The following is an 18,419-nucleotide window of genomic DNA, read 5'->3' as shown; positions in this document are numbered from 1 at the left end:
AAGATCTGGATTTAGTAATTAACGTAGGAAAATCACATGTTATGGCTGTGGGTAATCGCAAGAATAACATCAGAACTCTGTCCTGTAATGGTTCCGCACTTACCAAGGTTAAAGCTTTTACTTACTTAGGAGTGGTGTTCGACGAGAAAGGGACATGGGCACCACAAATTCAGAACAAGGCCGCTGCAGTAAAAAGATCATCTGCTGCTATACTGGGGTTCGCAAAACGCCTTGGCGGTAAACCACCAGAGGCTATTCTATCCATCTACAAAGCTAAAACCCTGGCAATAGCCAGGTATGGAGCCTCTATTTGGGGTTATAAGAACACAACCCACATTCAAAGAGCGGAGAATATGTTCCTGCGATCCGTTATGGGTCTACCAAAATCCACACCTGCTTTTTCAGTCCATATGGAACTGGGGGTAGGCTATATTGAAGACATGCTGTCCCTGGCGCCACTAAGGGCATGGATTAAAACTTGGCTTAATCCCAATTTAACACTTAATCACAAGATTATCAGAGATTGTATGGGGCGGGATCGAGTGGCAGAGATTGAGTGGCTCTCATACATTAAAAAAACAGCAGGATATCTGGGCCGCCCCGACCTATATACTAACCCAGAAGGTCTAAAAAAAGAGGACATTAGTTGGGTAAAGTCCGAATATACAAAGAAAAGGGAAGCTGAAAGAGAGTCATGCGAAATTATGAAGCCAACTGTAAGGTCCCATTTTTTGACTATTACATCTCTAGCTATCGAACCATATCTGGCGATAGTAAATAAACCTTTCCACCGGTGGCTTCTCACTAAATTTCGTTTCAATCAGGCTCACTTTCTGCTGGGTGAATATAGTAAGTGGTGTAAGCCCCATGAGAACGCCCCCTGCAAGTGTGATGATTTCTCAGATCAGGATTCTTTGCATTTTCTCTTTTTTTGTCCCTTTTTTAGAAATGGTAGAGAGAAATATATCAAGCCTATACTGAAAGATCAAAGGTTTATTCAAGTCAAACCGGCTTTCCTGTTCCTACAGCTAATGGAAACACCTTTAATAATGTATGGGGTAGCCAATTTTCTTACAACGTCTATTCGGTCCAGGCAAAAAAGACTCCAATCACCGACTATTTGATTTAGCTCCCTGTAAAAGTTTGTACGCCCTGTCAGGGTAGTGCTATAAAATGATTGTATTATAGATCTGTAAATATAATTGTAAATAGATCATTCAGCAAATTCATTAGTGCAATCTGTGTAAATGAACTGAAAAACTTGAAGGAATCTATAGTCAGTGTAAATATGATGTAGCTGTATAAAATTTCTGTACATATATTTTGATTACTATTGAAAATTTGTACATAATGTCTCTTGTTTTAACGTTTTCTATATAAAAATTTTTTTATATTCCTGTGATCAATATTGGATGTATAGCATACTTTTATGATTTTAACTTAATCGAATAAAGTGTTTTTGACTCTACCCTTCATTGGATCCATTCTTAATGTTTCCAAGGAGGTGTTCAAAGACCTAGTCAAATTAAGGGTCCTATTGACACAAATTGAGAAAAAATATAGACCTCTACCAACCAACCCAATATACATTCGAGGTCATCCCCTCAGCAGACTCTCTGGTGGTCACCACTACTAGGAAAATGGCAGCTGCATATGGCACTGGAGAGGCATCTCCTCCAGATAAGGAAATTAAAGGTATTGACGCAGCGGCAAAAAGAATTGTCACCGGGTATGCTAATCCTTGAAGAATTGCAAATTCTGTGGGCCTGCTCTCAGTTTACAACAGAGCAACATGGGATGAAATACAGGAGCTCATGGAAAATCTTCCAGAAGTTTATAAAAAAGGGGAGAAGATTTGGTTAAAGAGGGTAAAATCATTCAAATGCTACCATCAAATGTGCTCTAGATGGAGCAGACACCTCTGCTAGGGGCATAAACACATCTATCATGCTCAGAAGAAATGCGTGGCTATGTATTTCCAGGTTCAAACACGAAGTACAGCAACATATTTTAAATGTCACTTTCAATGGAGAACACCTCTTCGGATCAGCTGTAGACGCGCAGCTTGAAAAGCTACAAAAAAGTACACTGAGACAGCAAAAATCAATAGGTGCCCTACAAACCACAACGGAAAAACAACAGCCCTTTTGGAGGTACCAAGGTAGTGGAGCAGCAAACACCTCTATCTCAGAAATAATACCTATCAGTGTCAACACCTACAATACCACCAGCATGGACGTGGTTACTATTGTGGAGGATACAAAAATAATAAAGGCAGGAAGAGGCACCCCCAACACGTGCACCTCCACCACACCACCAAAATGACTTGCTCACACTTCCCCCCGACCCCGGAACTCTAGTCAGGGGAAGACTACAACAATTCCATTAGTTGTGACAAAACATTACATCAGACCAATGGTTCTTAGAAATTGTCAGGCAAGGATATTGCCTAGAACTTTTTCAACAGCCACCAACTATTCCCCCCAAAAAACAGGTCATAAATCCACAGCATCTACACCTACTCAAAGAGGAAGGAAATGCATTACCCCAAAAACAGGCCATCAAAATCGTCCCACACAAGTATCAAAACAAAGGTGTGTATTCTGTTTATTTTCAAATACCAAAGAACGATGGAAACCTAATACCCATTCTGGATCTGAGACCATTCAATTGCTGCCTACTATCAGAACATTTTCACATGGCCACATTATAAGATGTGATACCTCTACTTTAAAAAGACGACTTTCTGATGGCACTAAACCTAAATGATGCTTACTTCCACATTTCAATCCATCCTGCCCATAAAAAATTCTGAGGTTTGTGGCAAGTGGATGTCATTATCAATTCAAAGTACTACTCTTTAGAGTAACAAGAGCCCAAGGGTCTCACATCATGCCTAGCAGTAGTAGCAGCAAAACTAACAAGAGAAAACATTAATTCAGTTCAGTTTTCAGTTTGTTACTTTATTCGATAAAAATGTCCTCATAAAAGTGTACAATTTACACAGTACATTAAAAAGACAAAGTAAAAAAGTAAAAGAGCAGGGGCCCACCAAATCTTATATAAACATACATCATCATACATTAATTTGTTTCCCTACCTCTACAGTTGACTGATCAAGAGTCCAAGCAAGAACACATGTCTATCTCACACCCAAAAGACTATAAACCTATTACATCAATAGGTCTTCTCAATCAATGTGACATAATCACATCTCCAAACCTCCGAAATTCAACCTTATCTGGGGTCAATACTCAATATCATATCGGGAACGGCATATCCCAATACCCAAATGGTTCTTAATCTCCAGAACCAACTGGGTCTTTTATGGGCACATCATTGCCTGACAGTGCATCTACTTGGAATGATGGCATCTTGCATAGCAATATTGCCTCATGCTCGCCTACACATGGGACCCCTTCAGGAGTGTTCAACATCTAAATGGTCACCAGCAGAAGGGAACATGGAAGATCTAGGTTTAGTTTCACCCAAGGTTCATAAGGTTCTATTGTGGTAGAACACTCCAAACATATTAGCAGGGTGAACCTCCAAAGATCCAAACCTGCACATAGCAGTCACAACCAATGTGTCACTTCTGGGATGGGGAGCTCATATGAAGTACATTGTGGTTCAGAGGCACTGGACAACATATCATCAAGCTCTTGACATCAACATGTTTGAACTACTGGCTATTGCAATGGCTCTCAAAGCGTTCCTCACAAACGTTGGAGGGAAAACTCCTTCTACGCACAGACAATATGACTGCAATGTATTACATTCAGAAACAGGAAGCAATCCATTCCATACAGTTATCCCAATTGGCACAACAGATGTGGAAATTGACGAACAGTCTCAACATCCACCTCCTAGCACAATACATACCAGGGAAGGACAACACAATTGCGGATCCCCTCAGCAAAACACAACAGCAGGATCAAGAGGGGTAAATATGCAACAAGTTGTTGCAAACATACTTCCAACATTGGGGAACCCCCACAATAGACCCGTTCACAACAAAAGAAAACGCAAAATGCCAAAACTTTGCATCCAGGCATCCACACCACAAACCAAAGACAATGCTCTAGGGATGAACTGGTCAGGGATATTTGCATACACTTTTCCTTCTCTGCCACTCATACCTTCGGTGGTCAGGAAACTCAGACAGACTTCAATTACTTTAATTCTGATTGCACTCACCTGGGCTCATCAGCCATGGTACACAGCTCTCCCTACAACCTCATAAGAAGCTACCCAGTTTTCGAAATCGTCACACACACACAGCAAGGCCAGGGTGAGACATCCCAATCCGCAACAGCTCAATCTTGCAATCTGGCTCCTGAGGTCATAGAATTTGGATACCTCAATCTACCTGAAGAATGCATGACTATTCTTAAAGAAGCAAGAAAACCTTCCACAAGGGCATGCTATGTTACCTGCTACACTTACAAAAGTCACAGTTCGCATACACCTCAATACGCCTACATTTAGCAGCTAATACAGCTTATTTACAAAACAGGAAACGGCAGTCACTTTTCCACATTCTTTTAATCAAAGCCTTCATGGAAGAATTAAAGAGAATCATTCCTCCACTTATGCCTCCAATGCCAGCGTGGAATTTAAAAATTGTCTCAACACGGCTTATGGGGCCACCATTTGAACCAATGCATAACTGCCTGCTGCAATTATTAACACGGAAAGTAGGTTTCCTCATAGCAAAAACATCCTTATGAAGGATCAGCAAGAGCCATGCACTCACCTTAGTTTCAAGTGTTCGCAGGCAAAGTGCGTATACATACCAACCCACATTTTTTACCGAAGGCCATTTCTCCTTTCTATTTAAATCAAACCTTGGAGTTACCAGTGTGCTTTCAAAACGACAAACAGGGCACTTATGTACTATGTGGAACATACTACACCCTTCACTAAAACAAAACAGATCTTTTTTTTTTTTTCAAATCCAACAAAAGGAAATGCTATATCCAAAACAGGTATAGATGGATTGTTAAATGCATCCAAATATGTTATGCAAAAGCAAAGAGAACGTTAACAACGATGCCAAGAGCTCAATCAACAAGAAAAAAAGGAGCAACCATAGCCTTTTTAGGAACTATCCCTCTAAATGACATTTGCAAAGCGGCAACATGGATAAACCCACTCACTTTCACAAAAGATTATTGTATGGATGTTCAATCAAGACAACAAGCCTTAATTGGACAAACAGTCCTTAAAATGTTATTTCAAACAACTTCCCAATCTCATGCTTAAACCCACTGCCTGGAGGGATACTTCTTTACAGTCTATGCATAGCATATGTATCTACAGTCAACACATGCTACAAATGGATTATATTACTTACCCTGTAAGCATCTGTTCGTAGCGTGTAGTGCTGCAGATTCACATGCAGCCTCCTGCCTCCCCTGCAGGTATTATGTGGTGACAAATTATCTACAAACACAGCATGTCTAATAAGAAAGGCTTAATACGCTGACTATATTCCCACTCCATTCATGGGAATGGGAAAACAAATTTGCGATGCAACAAAGCGTTCGACATGCTCAATGCCTTGAGGGGGAAGGAAAAATGAAGCATAGCGCTGATCATAAAAATTCCTCGAGGAAAAAATAACTTGCAGAGTCCAGGCCCAGCACTAGATGGCAGGACTATGCATAGCATGTGAATCTGCAGCACTACACGCTACTAATAGATCCCTACAGGGTAAGTAACATAATCCTGTCCTGTGATGTGCAATTAATCTAGAAAGGGGTTCTATTCTTATTTTAAGTAGGAAGCACCCGTATTGTTATAGTAAAATGATTTGCAGTGTTTACTTATTTTTTACATGTAAACTGCCTATATAGGCATATATTTCGATTAAAAAAGAGAAACAAATGAACCATCACATCAATTTGCCAACGATTTAGCTAATGGGTTTGCCCCTGCTTATTTTACAGTAATATTGGGCAAGTGTGGATGTTTATTATTTCATTTATAAAGCATAGTTACCCTATATTATCTGCCTCTGCAAGAGAAGGGCATTAAGCACAGTATGGGCGTGAGGGATGGCTAAAAGCCCTAGTGAACATTTGAGATGGGTAATTAGCAAACTAGTGATGCTGTCTGAAAAGTTACTGTAAGGTTCAGGGGCAGCAAATATCACTTTAGCTGTTCCTTCATGGTTAAAGCCTGACGATTCTGATGGCCAATGATGATTATAGCTCATGGTGAACTAATTTCTAACACTAACGCTTTAACCAGTATATAACAATATTAAACATTGGTGAAAACAATGTATATGCCAAGCAACACACAAGTAATACCATTAATATAATAGTATTATTTAAACATTATTATGATTTAAAATGTACTCCATTAGTTGCAAATATGAAATAACAGCACATATCCACTATCCAACTCACATTTAAAAAATGATATCCAGGTATGTTCAGAGAAACCATGTCTCTCCCTGTTACACACCATTACTTTGCTACCTCAACCCCATGTGGTCCTGTTCACCATTCCCCCCACGCCCCCACTCATGAATGACCTCTCCCCACCTAAATATTGCAGCTGCCACATTCCCTTAGAGATAAATACTAGTTAACTGCTAAGAAAAACAGACCTTTCCTAGTACCTCATTATCTACACCACACCACTGCAACTCATCTTTCCTTTAAACTCCCCCTCTGCTATTCTCAACTTCCAGGCAGCCATGTCCCATATCCTCCAGTGGATGTGTCAGAACCAACTTAAATTGAACCCAGGAAAGACGGAGCTCCTTCTTCCCGGCAGGAGCTCTGCCCACTGGGGTCCGCATTTCTGGCCGGCAGAACTTGGTCCCCCCCTATCCCGGTGGCCTCGGTGAAAAGTCTCGGGGTCACCATTGACTCCGGGCTATCTCTTGGGCCCCAGGTGGGGACGGTGGTCTCCTCCTGCATGTTCCAGCTGCGCAGGATCAGGAAGGTGGCTTACGTCCTTACTCCTGATGCCCTGCTGCAAGTTATTATGGCCCTTGTCCTCTCCCGCTTGGACTTTTCGAATTCCATCTATTACGGTTTGCCTAAATCTTCCCTCTTAGGCTGCAAATCATCCAAAACCAAGCGGCGAGACTGGCCCTCGGGATACCGAAATGGCAGTCTGCCAAACCCCTCCTCATCAAATTGCACTGACTCCCTGTCAGCCTGAGGGCAGCATCAAGCTCGGCTGCCTTATTTTCAAATCTCTTTCTGGTTCTTGCCCCGCTTTCTTGAAATCCCTCATCCGGCCCTACTGTCCCTCACGCAATCTCAGATCATCACATCTACACCTCCTGGTTGTCCCCCCCATCAAACTCTGTAGATCTGGCGGTCAGAGATTTGCATACCTTGGCCCTAGATTCTGGAACTCCCTCCCCTCCCCAGTCAGGACCTCTAACACCCTCATTCAATTCCGTAAATCATTAAAAACCTGGCTCTTCCCACAACCCAGCTAAAGTCCCTCTGTCCCCTCAGCATCTAATCAGCGCCAGGAAACCCACGGTGACAGTGCGCTTTACAAGCACCCCCTTAACATAACATAACATAACATAACATGCTAAGAGATCTTCTGTGGTGCGTGTGTGCCTTATTAAAGTTATAATTCATTTATTCAGTGTACCAACACTTCAGAAGTGTGCTGGTTCTTGCGACCTTTGTTTTATGGCCATAGTTTTACATTATAGTCATTGTTCTTTTTTCTGCTATCAGCATTTTTAATAAAGTGATACATACAGCACACAACCTGCTATATTGCAAAATAGGGCTTTATAATCAGCAACTTTAGTACAGGTCAGTAGAGGGCAAGTGGCAAAAGGTCAAAAAGAGGGAGATGGGTCGAGGGTGGTGTCTTGTGGACACCTTTGCATATCCTAGAAGGGGCAAAAAAAAGAGGGCGTTGGGGCCACGTGGACGCTTTTGCATGTCCAGTAAGCAGAGAAGGCGCGCGCAGAAAAATGAGGGAGGTGGGCTGAGTGAGAGGGTTAATCTTCAGACATCTGGGAGATTATACTGCGAGGAGGGAGGGGTTTCCGTTGGTGTGCAGTACTGATAGAGTGTGGGAAAGTAAAAAAGGTGGTTGTTATCAAACTGAACAGTATAAGAAAGACAAGGAGCAACCATGAAACTGAGAAGCAAACCGTTATGGTGTATTTGAAAAAAGTTGCACCACAGACTGTGGGGAACACCAAACAGTTTTTCCAAAAGAAGTGGCCGTAATTCTGTCAGTTGAATTTTAGAATATTTGAATGATTGTTTCCCATGCCACCAATGAATCTACCACTGTGTGCCGATAGTCCCCTCTTCAAACATTTTCACAGATTTCAGCTTCTTCTGAAAATAAATGGATGCTGACCATCTGCACTAGCACGAGTGGGCAGCAGTAGAAAGTTTATTTTATATCATGCTTAAGTGCATAGCCATTCTTCTGGCAGCTGTTCTATCTAGCGCATTAAGGTAGTTATGGTCATTTTTCTTCTTTTCCATGTTGAAAATTCTAGGGATGTTATTAACCTTTCGTACACTATACATTTGAAAGTGCTCAGTTCCGTTTGAAACTCAAATTGGTGCTGGAATTATTTTCATGTTAGCCCACAAATCTCCCATAATATATTATTGAACCAGCAATAGCGACTCCGTAGGTATGATTGTAGCATACATTTTTTTCTTTTGTTTTCTTAATAAGTTTGGTTTACTGAATTTCCACGAAACTTACCAAAAAAGTGCCTCTGATTTTGGTTAATTTTAACTGCTATAGGAATCTTTGCATTTTGGTACAGAAAACAGATGAACAAAATTACACCACATGATGTTAAAGTAGAATTTTACTCAAAGAAATATCTTTTCTTTGTTTGATGTAAATCCAATCAGTAGTTTTTTGAGAATTTTGCATAACATAAACGTGTTGGAAGTGCTGAAAGTGTTAAAAAGTTAGAACTATCTGGACTATTAGTCTACAGATGGTCCACAAACCCAGGTTTGCAAACCATACATGTACCCACATTTTGTAAAAAAAGTTAAATACAAGGACATTTTATTACATTGGAACTTTTTTCCCATCATCCATTTCGGTTCCACAGACCCGTAGGTTCTGATTGGCTGGTCAACAACTCTGAAAAATATGTGTCTGGCACCACCATTACAGAATGCGGGGCGTGACTCTCACATCCTTAAAAAAAGTAATTGCAGGAGCCATATGTGGGCATAGGAAGCTTCCCCTTAGTCCATGACTCAGTCTGGGGGTTGGGAGGGTACACCCTCAAAGACAAACTGTGAAAGAAAGTAGATTTTGCTGAGGTGTTTGCAGATCCTTAAGAAGGGTTTGTATACCTGCAGTGAGATTGCAAGGTGCGCAAACCATGCCTCAGGTTCTGTGAACTCCACCACAAAGGAACTTGTGCCCAAGTTGGGCTGGCGGTCAGACTCATGGGCCAGTGACTGGGTTCTAAAACCATGCAGGAAACCTTCGGCCTGGGACCAGGGTTCAATTCCCGGCGCGGCAGGTTTCTGGACCAGGGTCAGCGGACTCGATAATTCTCTCGCCTCGGTGCCCACTCTGATCAGCGATCACACTCGGCAACTCTGGGCATTAGCTTGCCTCATCTTCACTAACGGCCCCACCAGACCGCCGGGGATGCCTGGTCTCACCCTGGAGATGCCCATTAAGGGACCATCTCTCAGGGAAGCCAGGAAGGGTTTCGCAGCGGTCGAAGCGCCTTGGGACCCTACGGGTAAGTAGTGCGCTATATAAATGCCAATACATTTACATTTACAATATATTTACGAGGACTGATGAGCCTCTAAGGGTTAGGGATCCTATATTGAGGTTCACACTCGTGCCCCTAAACATAAAATTAATAACCATAGTAATAAAAACCCAATTGAAAAAATAAAAAAGAAGTAAGTCCTATTTTGCGGCCGACTGCTGTGTGCTCCAGAAGTTGTCTCCCATCTATATTATTTTACATAGAACACTTTCTACATTACTATCTTAATAACACTCAATGAACTTTTGATTCGAGCCTTCAAACCTTGAGCATGCCAGTTAACCTACGGATGAGCTCCCTTTTCTGATGTGCAAGAAGGCCAATCAATCTATTCCATTGAAGACAATACAATGCCTCAGTAGCAAATCAACAAATTACTTCCCTCAGGCACCCCCACCAACAACTTGGGGCCAAAACTCAAGAGCCACACCAATCTATTTGAAACATAGCAAGTAACCCATAATATGCCTAACTGGTGTGCCCATCCTTGGAGTTCTCCAGGGACAAGCCATGCAACAGAACAGTCCATATAGAAAAAACATTCACATAGACATATTTACCTTTATTGTTTTGACATATAACCAATCTCACATTTCTACAACCAACCTTGCACAATTACCCAGTCCAAACCCCAAAGCCATGTCTTAGCACACATATGAATAATATGCACTCAAAAAAGGGCACAAGGCCAATAGGGATATACAATTTACATTTGTGTTAAAATAATGAAAGATCCGTAGTCCATAAGTGTAATCCAGGAACATAGCTTTATTCTTCACCTTAGATCCATTATATTAAGATGTAATGTAGAGACCAGAGATAGACCCCGGCAGGAGAACTGCTCCTGGTGGGGTCTATCTCTTTCTGCTTTTCACACTTGCTATACTGTTGTTGTATAAGTGCTTCTCCTGTAGAAGAGAGCTGTTGGTTTTCCGGGGGCCATATCACTTCTCTGACAGAAATCACCTGTAGGAAAGATCCTTAATTCCTTTACCATTGAAATTTCTATCAGTCCTTTATAGGAGGGCTGATAAATCACTCTTCCACCATCCAGCCTGTCAGAGGGAATTTGACAATGGATGATATTTTGCTGAACAACCTCTACTGAGCATCCATTTAATCCGTGAATCCTTAAATTGCTAATTGATAAATCTACATTCTTTGCCTTGGTTCTTTCTTGATCTGGCATCCTTTTCGTCTCGCAATCCTATGTTTAAAAAAAAATTAATAACGTTATATACATACATCTGGTGGCTTTTGATCAATTGTCTTCTTACATTGTTCTGTCAAATTATCATTCACACGATTCCTACCACAGCATGCATGACAGGGCAATGAGTCTGCCCACTCCAGCCACCGGTTTCCCTCTTTGTGAGTGACTGCATTTTGCATGTACGGTGTGTGCACATTCCCCTTCACCATTAAATTAGACCTTTTCGCTGCTAGGCCCAAGGGAACAAGGAAATCCCCATTTTCCATTGTAAAAATGTATTTTGTTTTTAAATGTGCACGCGCTGAGAGCTCTCCAGAAACTGCAACAGGGTTTTATTAGTAGAAAAAAAGATCATCTTGGATTGATTTTTTTAACATATTTTGTTATTGTTTAGCATTCCACAATGACTGAAACATTCCTTCTAAATGTGTTAGACATTGTGGAATGTTAAAATGATTTGGCTTTTCCAAAGGTTGTTTACGATAATGCCTAATATAGTTTACTATGAGAGGTGGACCTGCACACCTTTGTTTCTCAAGTTAATCAAAGTAATCTCGGATATTCAAGTTTAGCGTGCACACCAGTTATAAGGGGGCGTGCCCTGCTCCCTAGAGCGTAACAACAATGTGAATATGAGCCCGAGGAAAACCCTGAGCTACTGGTGGCACTGCTGTGAGGACAACAGCCTTTTATAAATATAAACTCATATTTGTCTTTATTTGTGCTTGTATTCTATTTTTATTTTGTATTACTTAGAGTATTCTTCAGAGCAACAGAAACGAATAAAGCACAAATAAAGACAAATATGAGTTTATATTTATAAAAGGCTGTTGTCCTCACAGCAGTGCCACCAGTAGCTCAGGGTTTTCCTCGGGCTCATATTCACATTAATATTGTTTACTGCCATTTCATACTGCAATATGTTTACTGATATCATGGAACTATTAGTAGCAGCCCCAGGCCTTTAGGTGCAACATTCGACGGCCATGTTCACTAGTGCTACTTTCAGATGAAATGTTTTTCTTTGTCAGTTTTGTTTGGATAAGCCTTCTTACAAAAATGTTTACATGGCTTATAAATTATAAATGGTTGAAGATGTAAGTGGACAAAAATACATTATATGATGTTGCTTTATGCAAACTTATTTAATGACTGTTTTTATCATTCACTGATTTATGTTGTAAGCTGACCAAAAACACTTTTAAGATTATTCTGATAATGAGATCTTGCATACTAAAATGCTAATATTATTTTTTTCTCATCTAGGGAAGAAATGCACCTACGGACACAAGTGCAAGTATTATCATCCAGAAAGAGGAACTCAGCCAATGCGGTCTGTTGCTGACGAACTTCGTGCCATGTCAAGGAGCACTGTAGCCAAAGCAGCAAGTGAAGGGGGATTGGTAAAAAGCAATAGTGTTCCTTCGAGCATTAAGATTGAGAGCACTTCTGACCTCAAGCGCCCAGCCCCAAAGAGGCAATCAGATCCAAGCTTAAGATCTCAAATCTTTCAAGATTTAGAAGACAAGCTTCCCACCAAAAATACGTTGGAAACCAGGTCTGTACCTTCTTTAGTTAGCCTAGCGAACCCTTCACCTACCAAACCCCAAAGTGTTACACCTTCAAGCAATGGAGTTCATCTTCAACCTCAGGAACCAAGGCCACAGGCACCATACCCTCCAATGATCATGTCAACCAAAAATCATGGAACCATGCCTTATGACCATTATCCAAAATGTGAGTCACCCATCGATGTAGGATATTACTCCATGATGAACGCATATTCAAACCTCAGCATCACTGCACCTCCACGGAGTCCAGAGCGCCGTTTCTCTTTGGATACAGATTACCGGATTGGTTCTGTGGCCTCTGATTGTAGCAGTGAAGGAAGCATGAGCTGTGGGAGCAGCGATTCATATGTAGGTTATAATGACCGGTCTTATGTTAGCTCTCCTGACCCACAGCTGGAAGACAATAAGTGCCACCATTTGCACCCACACAGCCACCTGAACTCCCAGGCCTTTGCGCCAAGTTACCATGATTCTTTAACCAGGGTGCAAAGTTATGGGCACGAGGAACCAAAGCATCATCACAAACCTCCAGGTCCCTACATGGCCTTACATCTGCAGCATGTGGCTGTCGGTGCTCGCTCTAGTTGCCCTAATGACTACACAGTGCCTCAGAGTTCCCACCATTCCAAACATCTGCATCTAGGGAGGTCCCTTGTGTCTACAAGAGTAGAGAGCATCTCTGACTCCCGGTTGTACGAGAGTTCTCCATTAAGACAAAGAAAGCCCTATTTGGGGCAGGACGGTCCTGGTTGTTGGGAAAGGCAGAATTATGGGACAGATAGCTATGGTTATCGTCATAACTATTCACTACCTAGTAACACTTCTCAGCCATGTTATGAGCAATTTGCCTTCCAAAGCTTACCAGAACAGCACGAACAGAAGTGGAGGATACCATATTGTGCAATCCCACCAGACCCTCCCAGGTACCAGGACACAAGGGAGAAGGTCTTTGTAAACCTGTGTAACATCTTTCCTGCTGAACTTGTTAGGATGGTCATGAAAAGGAACCCCCATATGACTGATGCCCAGCAGCTTGCTGCAGCAATTTTAGTGGAAAAATCGCAGCTGGGCTATTAAAAAAGTCATGCATCTTTTGTGATGTGAAGCAATTTTCTGTGTTTCAGCTCTAATGCTGAGGGAGGTTTGCTACAGTAGCATTTCTGATCTTCTTTTCAGCAAGGAGTTTATATCGTAATCCATTTTTGTGAACTACTGTATCATGAATTCTGTATGCTTAGCCCTGGGCATTGAGAAGTAATACAGGTTTATTTTACATTCTAACTTGAAGCTTGTGTTTGGGCTGGTGAGTGTATCCAGCCGAGTTTTGATAGGGCTATCACCGATTCAATTGATTATCAATTTTGGTGCATCAGGGGTGTCATATTCAGCACTTTTTAACTCCTCGTGTTATAAATCCAGTTTTATTCATTTGACTTTTATGCTAATCTAATCACTTGGATCCAAAGGTTGTGCAGAAAGTTAAGCAAGCACCATTAAACCTAACCAATCATTCTGTCTAAGCAAGACTAGCTTGAAACTTTCATGAGCGTTTTGCTACCTTATTATTCTTTGTGCTATATTATCATTATTTATGTACAACAAAGATTTAATACAGCACTGTTTTATTTTCTTTTAAGAAAATGTAAGTTAACCTGTTAATGGTGAGTAGTGATATTTTTTGTAATGCGAACATGGCACTTTTCATTCTTTTTATAATTATTTTTGTTATAGTTACAAATTTATTTTCTGCAAATGACACATGGAGAGCAGATGCAATCATTTAAAGAGATCCCGCAAGCCCCCTGTGTTTATGGACAAAGCATAAGCCATTGTAACCTGATTCTTAAGTGGGGTCTCTGTGCCAATGGCTTCTATGTAATCGAAGCCCAGCTGCATAAGTTAATGGCATTCGGTTCTATAGGAGTGACAGCATTGGTTTTCTCTGGGGCGAGGCTAGGCAGGGTCGAAGTTACTATTCGAAGCAAAATCTCACTGTTTTCTATATAAAGCCTCCTTGTTGTCAATGCAGAGTTTGTATTTAATATGTTGTTTTCTCACTATTTATCGAGGCTAGCCTAAAAGAAAGGTCCTGTGTGTTGAGGATATGCAACATTTATTGATAATGCACTATGTTAAAAAATGATATTTTAACTATAAATGCTAATTTAAACATTACTTTTGTAATATATTGTACATTTTGTGGATTTAGGATTTTATGTGTGCCTGTAGTATTAAAAATATTTTTGGTACAAATGGTTTAGCTGTTGGCTCAGGCACCTTGCCTGCTCTAGCTGTAGTAACGGATATTTCTGGTTTTAGAAGTCGGGATCTTGCTGGTCGCTCACCGTAACTTAGAAGTAGGTTTTGCTGGTAGAAAGCGGTGGACCTCTGCATTTAAGGACCATCTGTTTGTCATGGATTTATGGCTCTAAAACGTGTACCTGGTTCTTCAGTGGTCATCCGTGCATGACAACTTTCCTATGATGTATAGGCAAACCTGATCAGTGCTGATTCTTTTGGTATGCTTGTGGCAGTCTGAAAAGAAGTCGCTGAACAACCAGAAGTACCTTCTACTGTTGATACAAATTGTATCTTTTTAAGGTATTGTTTCTTTTCTAGATGTAGTTGATGTAAATGTGTGTATTTGTTTGTAGACATTTGGGCAACATTTTATCCCTTATTTAAAACAAAAATAGAGATATCTGATCTAGATTAGGATTAAGCGTAGGTTTGTGTGCAGGGAATGAATTATTTCGATTGAGGAGAAGGCATACCTATAAAGATATGTTAAAAGATTGTTCCATCTTTCTAAAACGCTGATATGCGAACTTAAAATAAAGGTAAAATGCTGCCTGAAGTTAATGTTCAAGAACCTTTGAATAGGATAACATTTAAACTGCTTGTGGCACACCATGTGTGGCAACAAGTAGAATTTGGGTATTCAATAAATGCCTCTGATAGGCATTGTGCTTAGTTGGCATATCCAATAATCTGAACCATGTTCAGGAAACGTTTATTCAGGAAATATTCTTCTATACAGCTTTTACTGTTGCTTTTGAGGTCGGATCACCATGTTTCCAGGCCTCTGGTACTGATGAGGGTGGACCCGAGTGCTAACTGAGTGCTGGGCCATCATATTTTAATGTTGTCTGTTCAGGGAAAGGAACTGCTTTGGCCAAAAATTTGTGTCACTGGTTTTCTAGGCCATCCTCGTGTTTTTATGCGGAAGCTGTTATCGTGCTGATTGTGCGGCCTGAGGGAGGTGTCGTTTAGTGAAATACCAAGTGACCCTTGTAGGATGTTCATTCCTGAAGTTGAATGAGGAGTTTTTCACTCTATAATCTCAGTTTAAAATGGCACAATCGTATCCTCCTTCTGATTCTATGTACTCTTGGAAAAAAGGACGTCTCTCCCAGAAGTCATTGCACATCTTTACATGAGGATTGCCTGTACGAAAAAACCTCCTGCACATCACTACTTAAGCACAAACATGTGCCCTCTACTTGCAATAACATATACAGTTGTTAGATCTTGTATTTAATTTGTTAATCTTGGCCGCAGTAATCCGAAATGATAAACTATGATTGTGACAGTGTATTACACACAGACACTGAGCCGTTTCACTGTGTACAATCATCTACATCTACATACAGTATTCAGTCTTTTATAGTCAAGCAATCATCAATGGATTCATTTTTTTTGTATCCTGAATTGACTATCTGCTTTTACTAAAGCAGAACATTTGCTTTAAGGACAGGGAGTCTTTTGGCTGTTTTTAATATGTGCAATGATATGCTCTTTAATATATCTGATGTGGTACATAGATTGTGTACTGCTTATCAACATCTCTATGAGTATCAGTAAAATGAGTATGATGATTACCCGTTATGACCTTGATGCCAATAAACCTAATTGTCTAAAGCTCATTGTACATGCAAATTGTTGAATTTGGTTACATTTTGAAATCCTATTGATCTTCAAATTTTTAACTGCAAGTTTTATAAGACAATGCAAGTATGTTTTGAATCATTGAAAAACTGAGTCATTGCTCCTCTAGACTTGGAGCAAATTAATAAATGTTGTTTTGGTGATTAATTTCCTGGTACAAATAAAGTTTTAAAGTACTATTGAATTAAGAGTAAATTTTTCTATTGTTGTCCTTATTTGTGTTACATTTAGTTTAAAAAAAAAAAGAAATTATATGATCATTCCCACACAATTTACAGCGTTTGGTATTTGTGCTTTATATTTTAAGTTTTCACATATTGTCTCTTTAGAAAAATGAGCATGGAGTTTATGCATTCCTTAATGCTTTGTAGTTAATGTGCTCATTTAAACAAAAATACACACTTTGATAGTGTGTTTTCAGAATGGCGGACTGAAGCGCCACTTTGAACAGTTTGTATTGCCTTTTTTCAATTCTGATCACAAAAAATATTTAAAAAATGTAATAATGTTCCAGTCAAATTATATGGAATATGCTTCGACTGTACTAGATTATGTGAGGAGGTTACATATTGAACACACCCACTTATTAACATTTTGCATTGCACTAACATCTATTCATAATGTATTATTGAACAGCCACATTCCTGAGATATTTCAATGTTGCTGTCATATTTTGTTTTAATTGAAAGCCTATTCATTAACCTCATATGTTTAAGAATCCAACCATGAAGAAACAATAATTTCTTATGACTCTTCAGTAATGGTTAAATGTTATAATAATTGACCACAACTTCATAGCATCTATCACTGACATTGCAATCCATAAGCCCGATTTACAAAGAAACATGTCTGCATTACTCCTTTACATAGGAGCAAATCATGCTTGCATATGTTACATTGTGATTTCGAAAGTTACAAATTTGATGTAAGTCTGTCAATTAAAAGTGAGTATTTTAGGTATATGTAGGAAATTTAAGCACTCTTTAGTTTCCTATTATATTGTGGGCATCCTAAGGGGTGTGTCAGGGTATTGGTTAACTATTTTAAGTATTTTCCCCACTTATCACGATGCTTATACTACAACTGTAGAAAGTGAGAAGGACTACTAATCACCCCACTATCCGCAGGGTTGGTGGGGGTGGATGAACAAAGGACTTGTCCGAGGAAAATATTTTTGGTGACAGTTTTTCTGATGTTAATTTAAAAATCTCTATAATCCTTAATCATAAACCTTACTCAAATTTAGAAATTTTTCGAAGTTATTACTATAAAAATTCGTAATTTTTTGCTAATTTTATACACTTATGCCTGCTGCAGAAGGGATGTTTTGTAAATAAACCTAAGAGTGGCAAATCAAGAATAAACTTGGCCAAAACTTAAGAGAGTCATTAATTTCACTTGCATTCGTAACTCGTCCTCTGTATGAGATATTATAATGCTAGACCTCCACCGTCTGCTTGCAAACAATTATTTTTCAGGTTTATGAACATCTAAATAGTAAGTGCAGTAAGATAACAGAGCTGGCCCGTCTCCATTGAACATTGAAAATAAAATTGCAGGGCTACATATACGAGATATATTTGACAACTGGAGATGAGTGGAAAAAGTGAGTAGATCTAATACATTTTATTGGACTGAAGCTGCTTGTCACATTTTCTACAGTAACCTCTGAGCACACAAAGTCCATTCCTGTTCGTAACTAGAAACAAATATCAGGCAAGAGTCACTTCTATTAAAGAATGAAAATTGAAATGTCCATAAATCATAAGTTGGTGTTCCTTGTTGTTTATTTTCTTTCTTCTTCAGTGTTCAAAAATGCTGGTACAACAGCCAACAGCCAACACGTGTTTCGTCGTGTACAACATAACACACTGACTTCTTCAGGGCTGTAACCAAAAAAACGTTACCCACA

General features: G+C 39.9%; 1 protein-coding gene across 1 annotated transcript in view; it reads left to right on the top strand.

Moving 5' to 3' along the window:
- Positions 1-16,678, top strand: part of ZC3H12C (zinc finger CCCH-type containing 12C) — a 92,345-nt gene extending 75,667 nt beyond the window's left edge. The window contains exon 5 of the mRNA XM_086935227.1: positions 12,255-16,678. Coding sequence (XP_086791353.1) covers positions 12,255-13,636 — 1,382 coding nt within the window. The 3' untranslated portion in view covers positions 13,637-16,678. The remainder of the gene's footprint in view (positions 1-12,254) is intronic.
- Positions 16,679-18,419: the final 1,741 nt, after the last annotated feature.

The sequence above is a fragment of the Lissotriton vulgaris genome, chromosome 8 (genome assembly GCF_964263255.1).
Source record: "Lissotriton vulgaris chromosome 8, aLisVul1.2, whole genome shotgun sequence".
NCBI classification, from domain to species: Eukaryota; Metazoa; Chordata; class Amphibia; order Caudata; family Salamandridae; genus Lissotriton; species Lissotriton vulgaris.
Note: the sequence above shows the minus strand (reverse complement) of the source record. Positions and strands in the feature narration are given on the sequence as shown.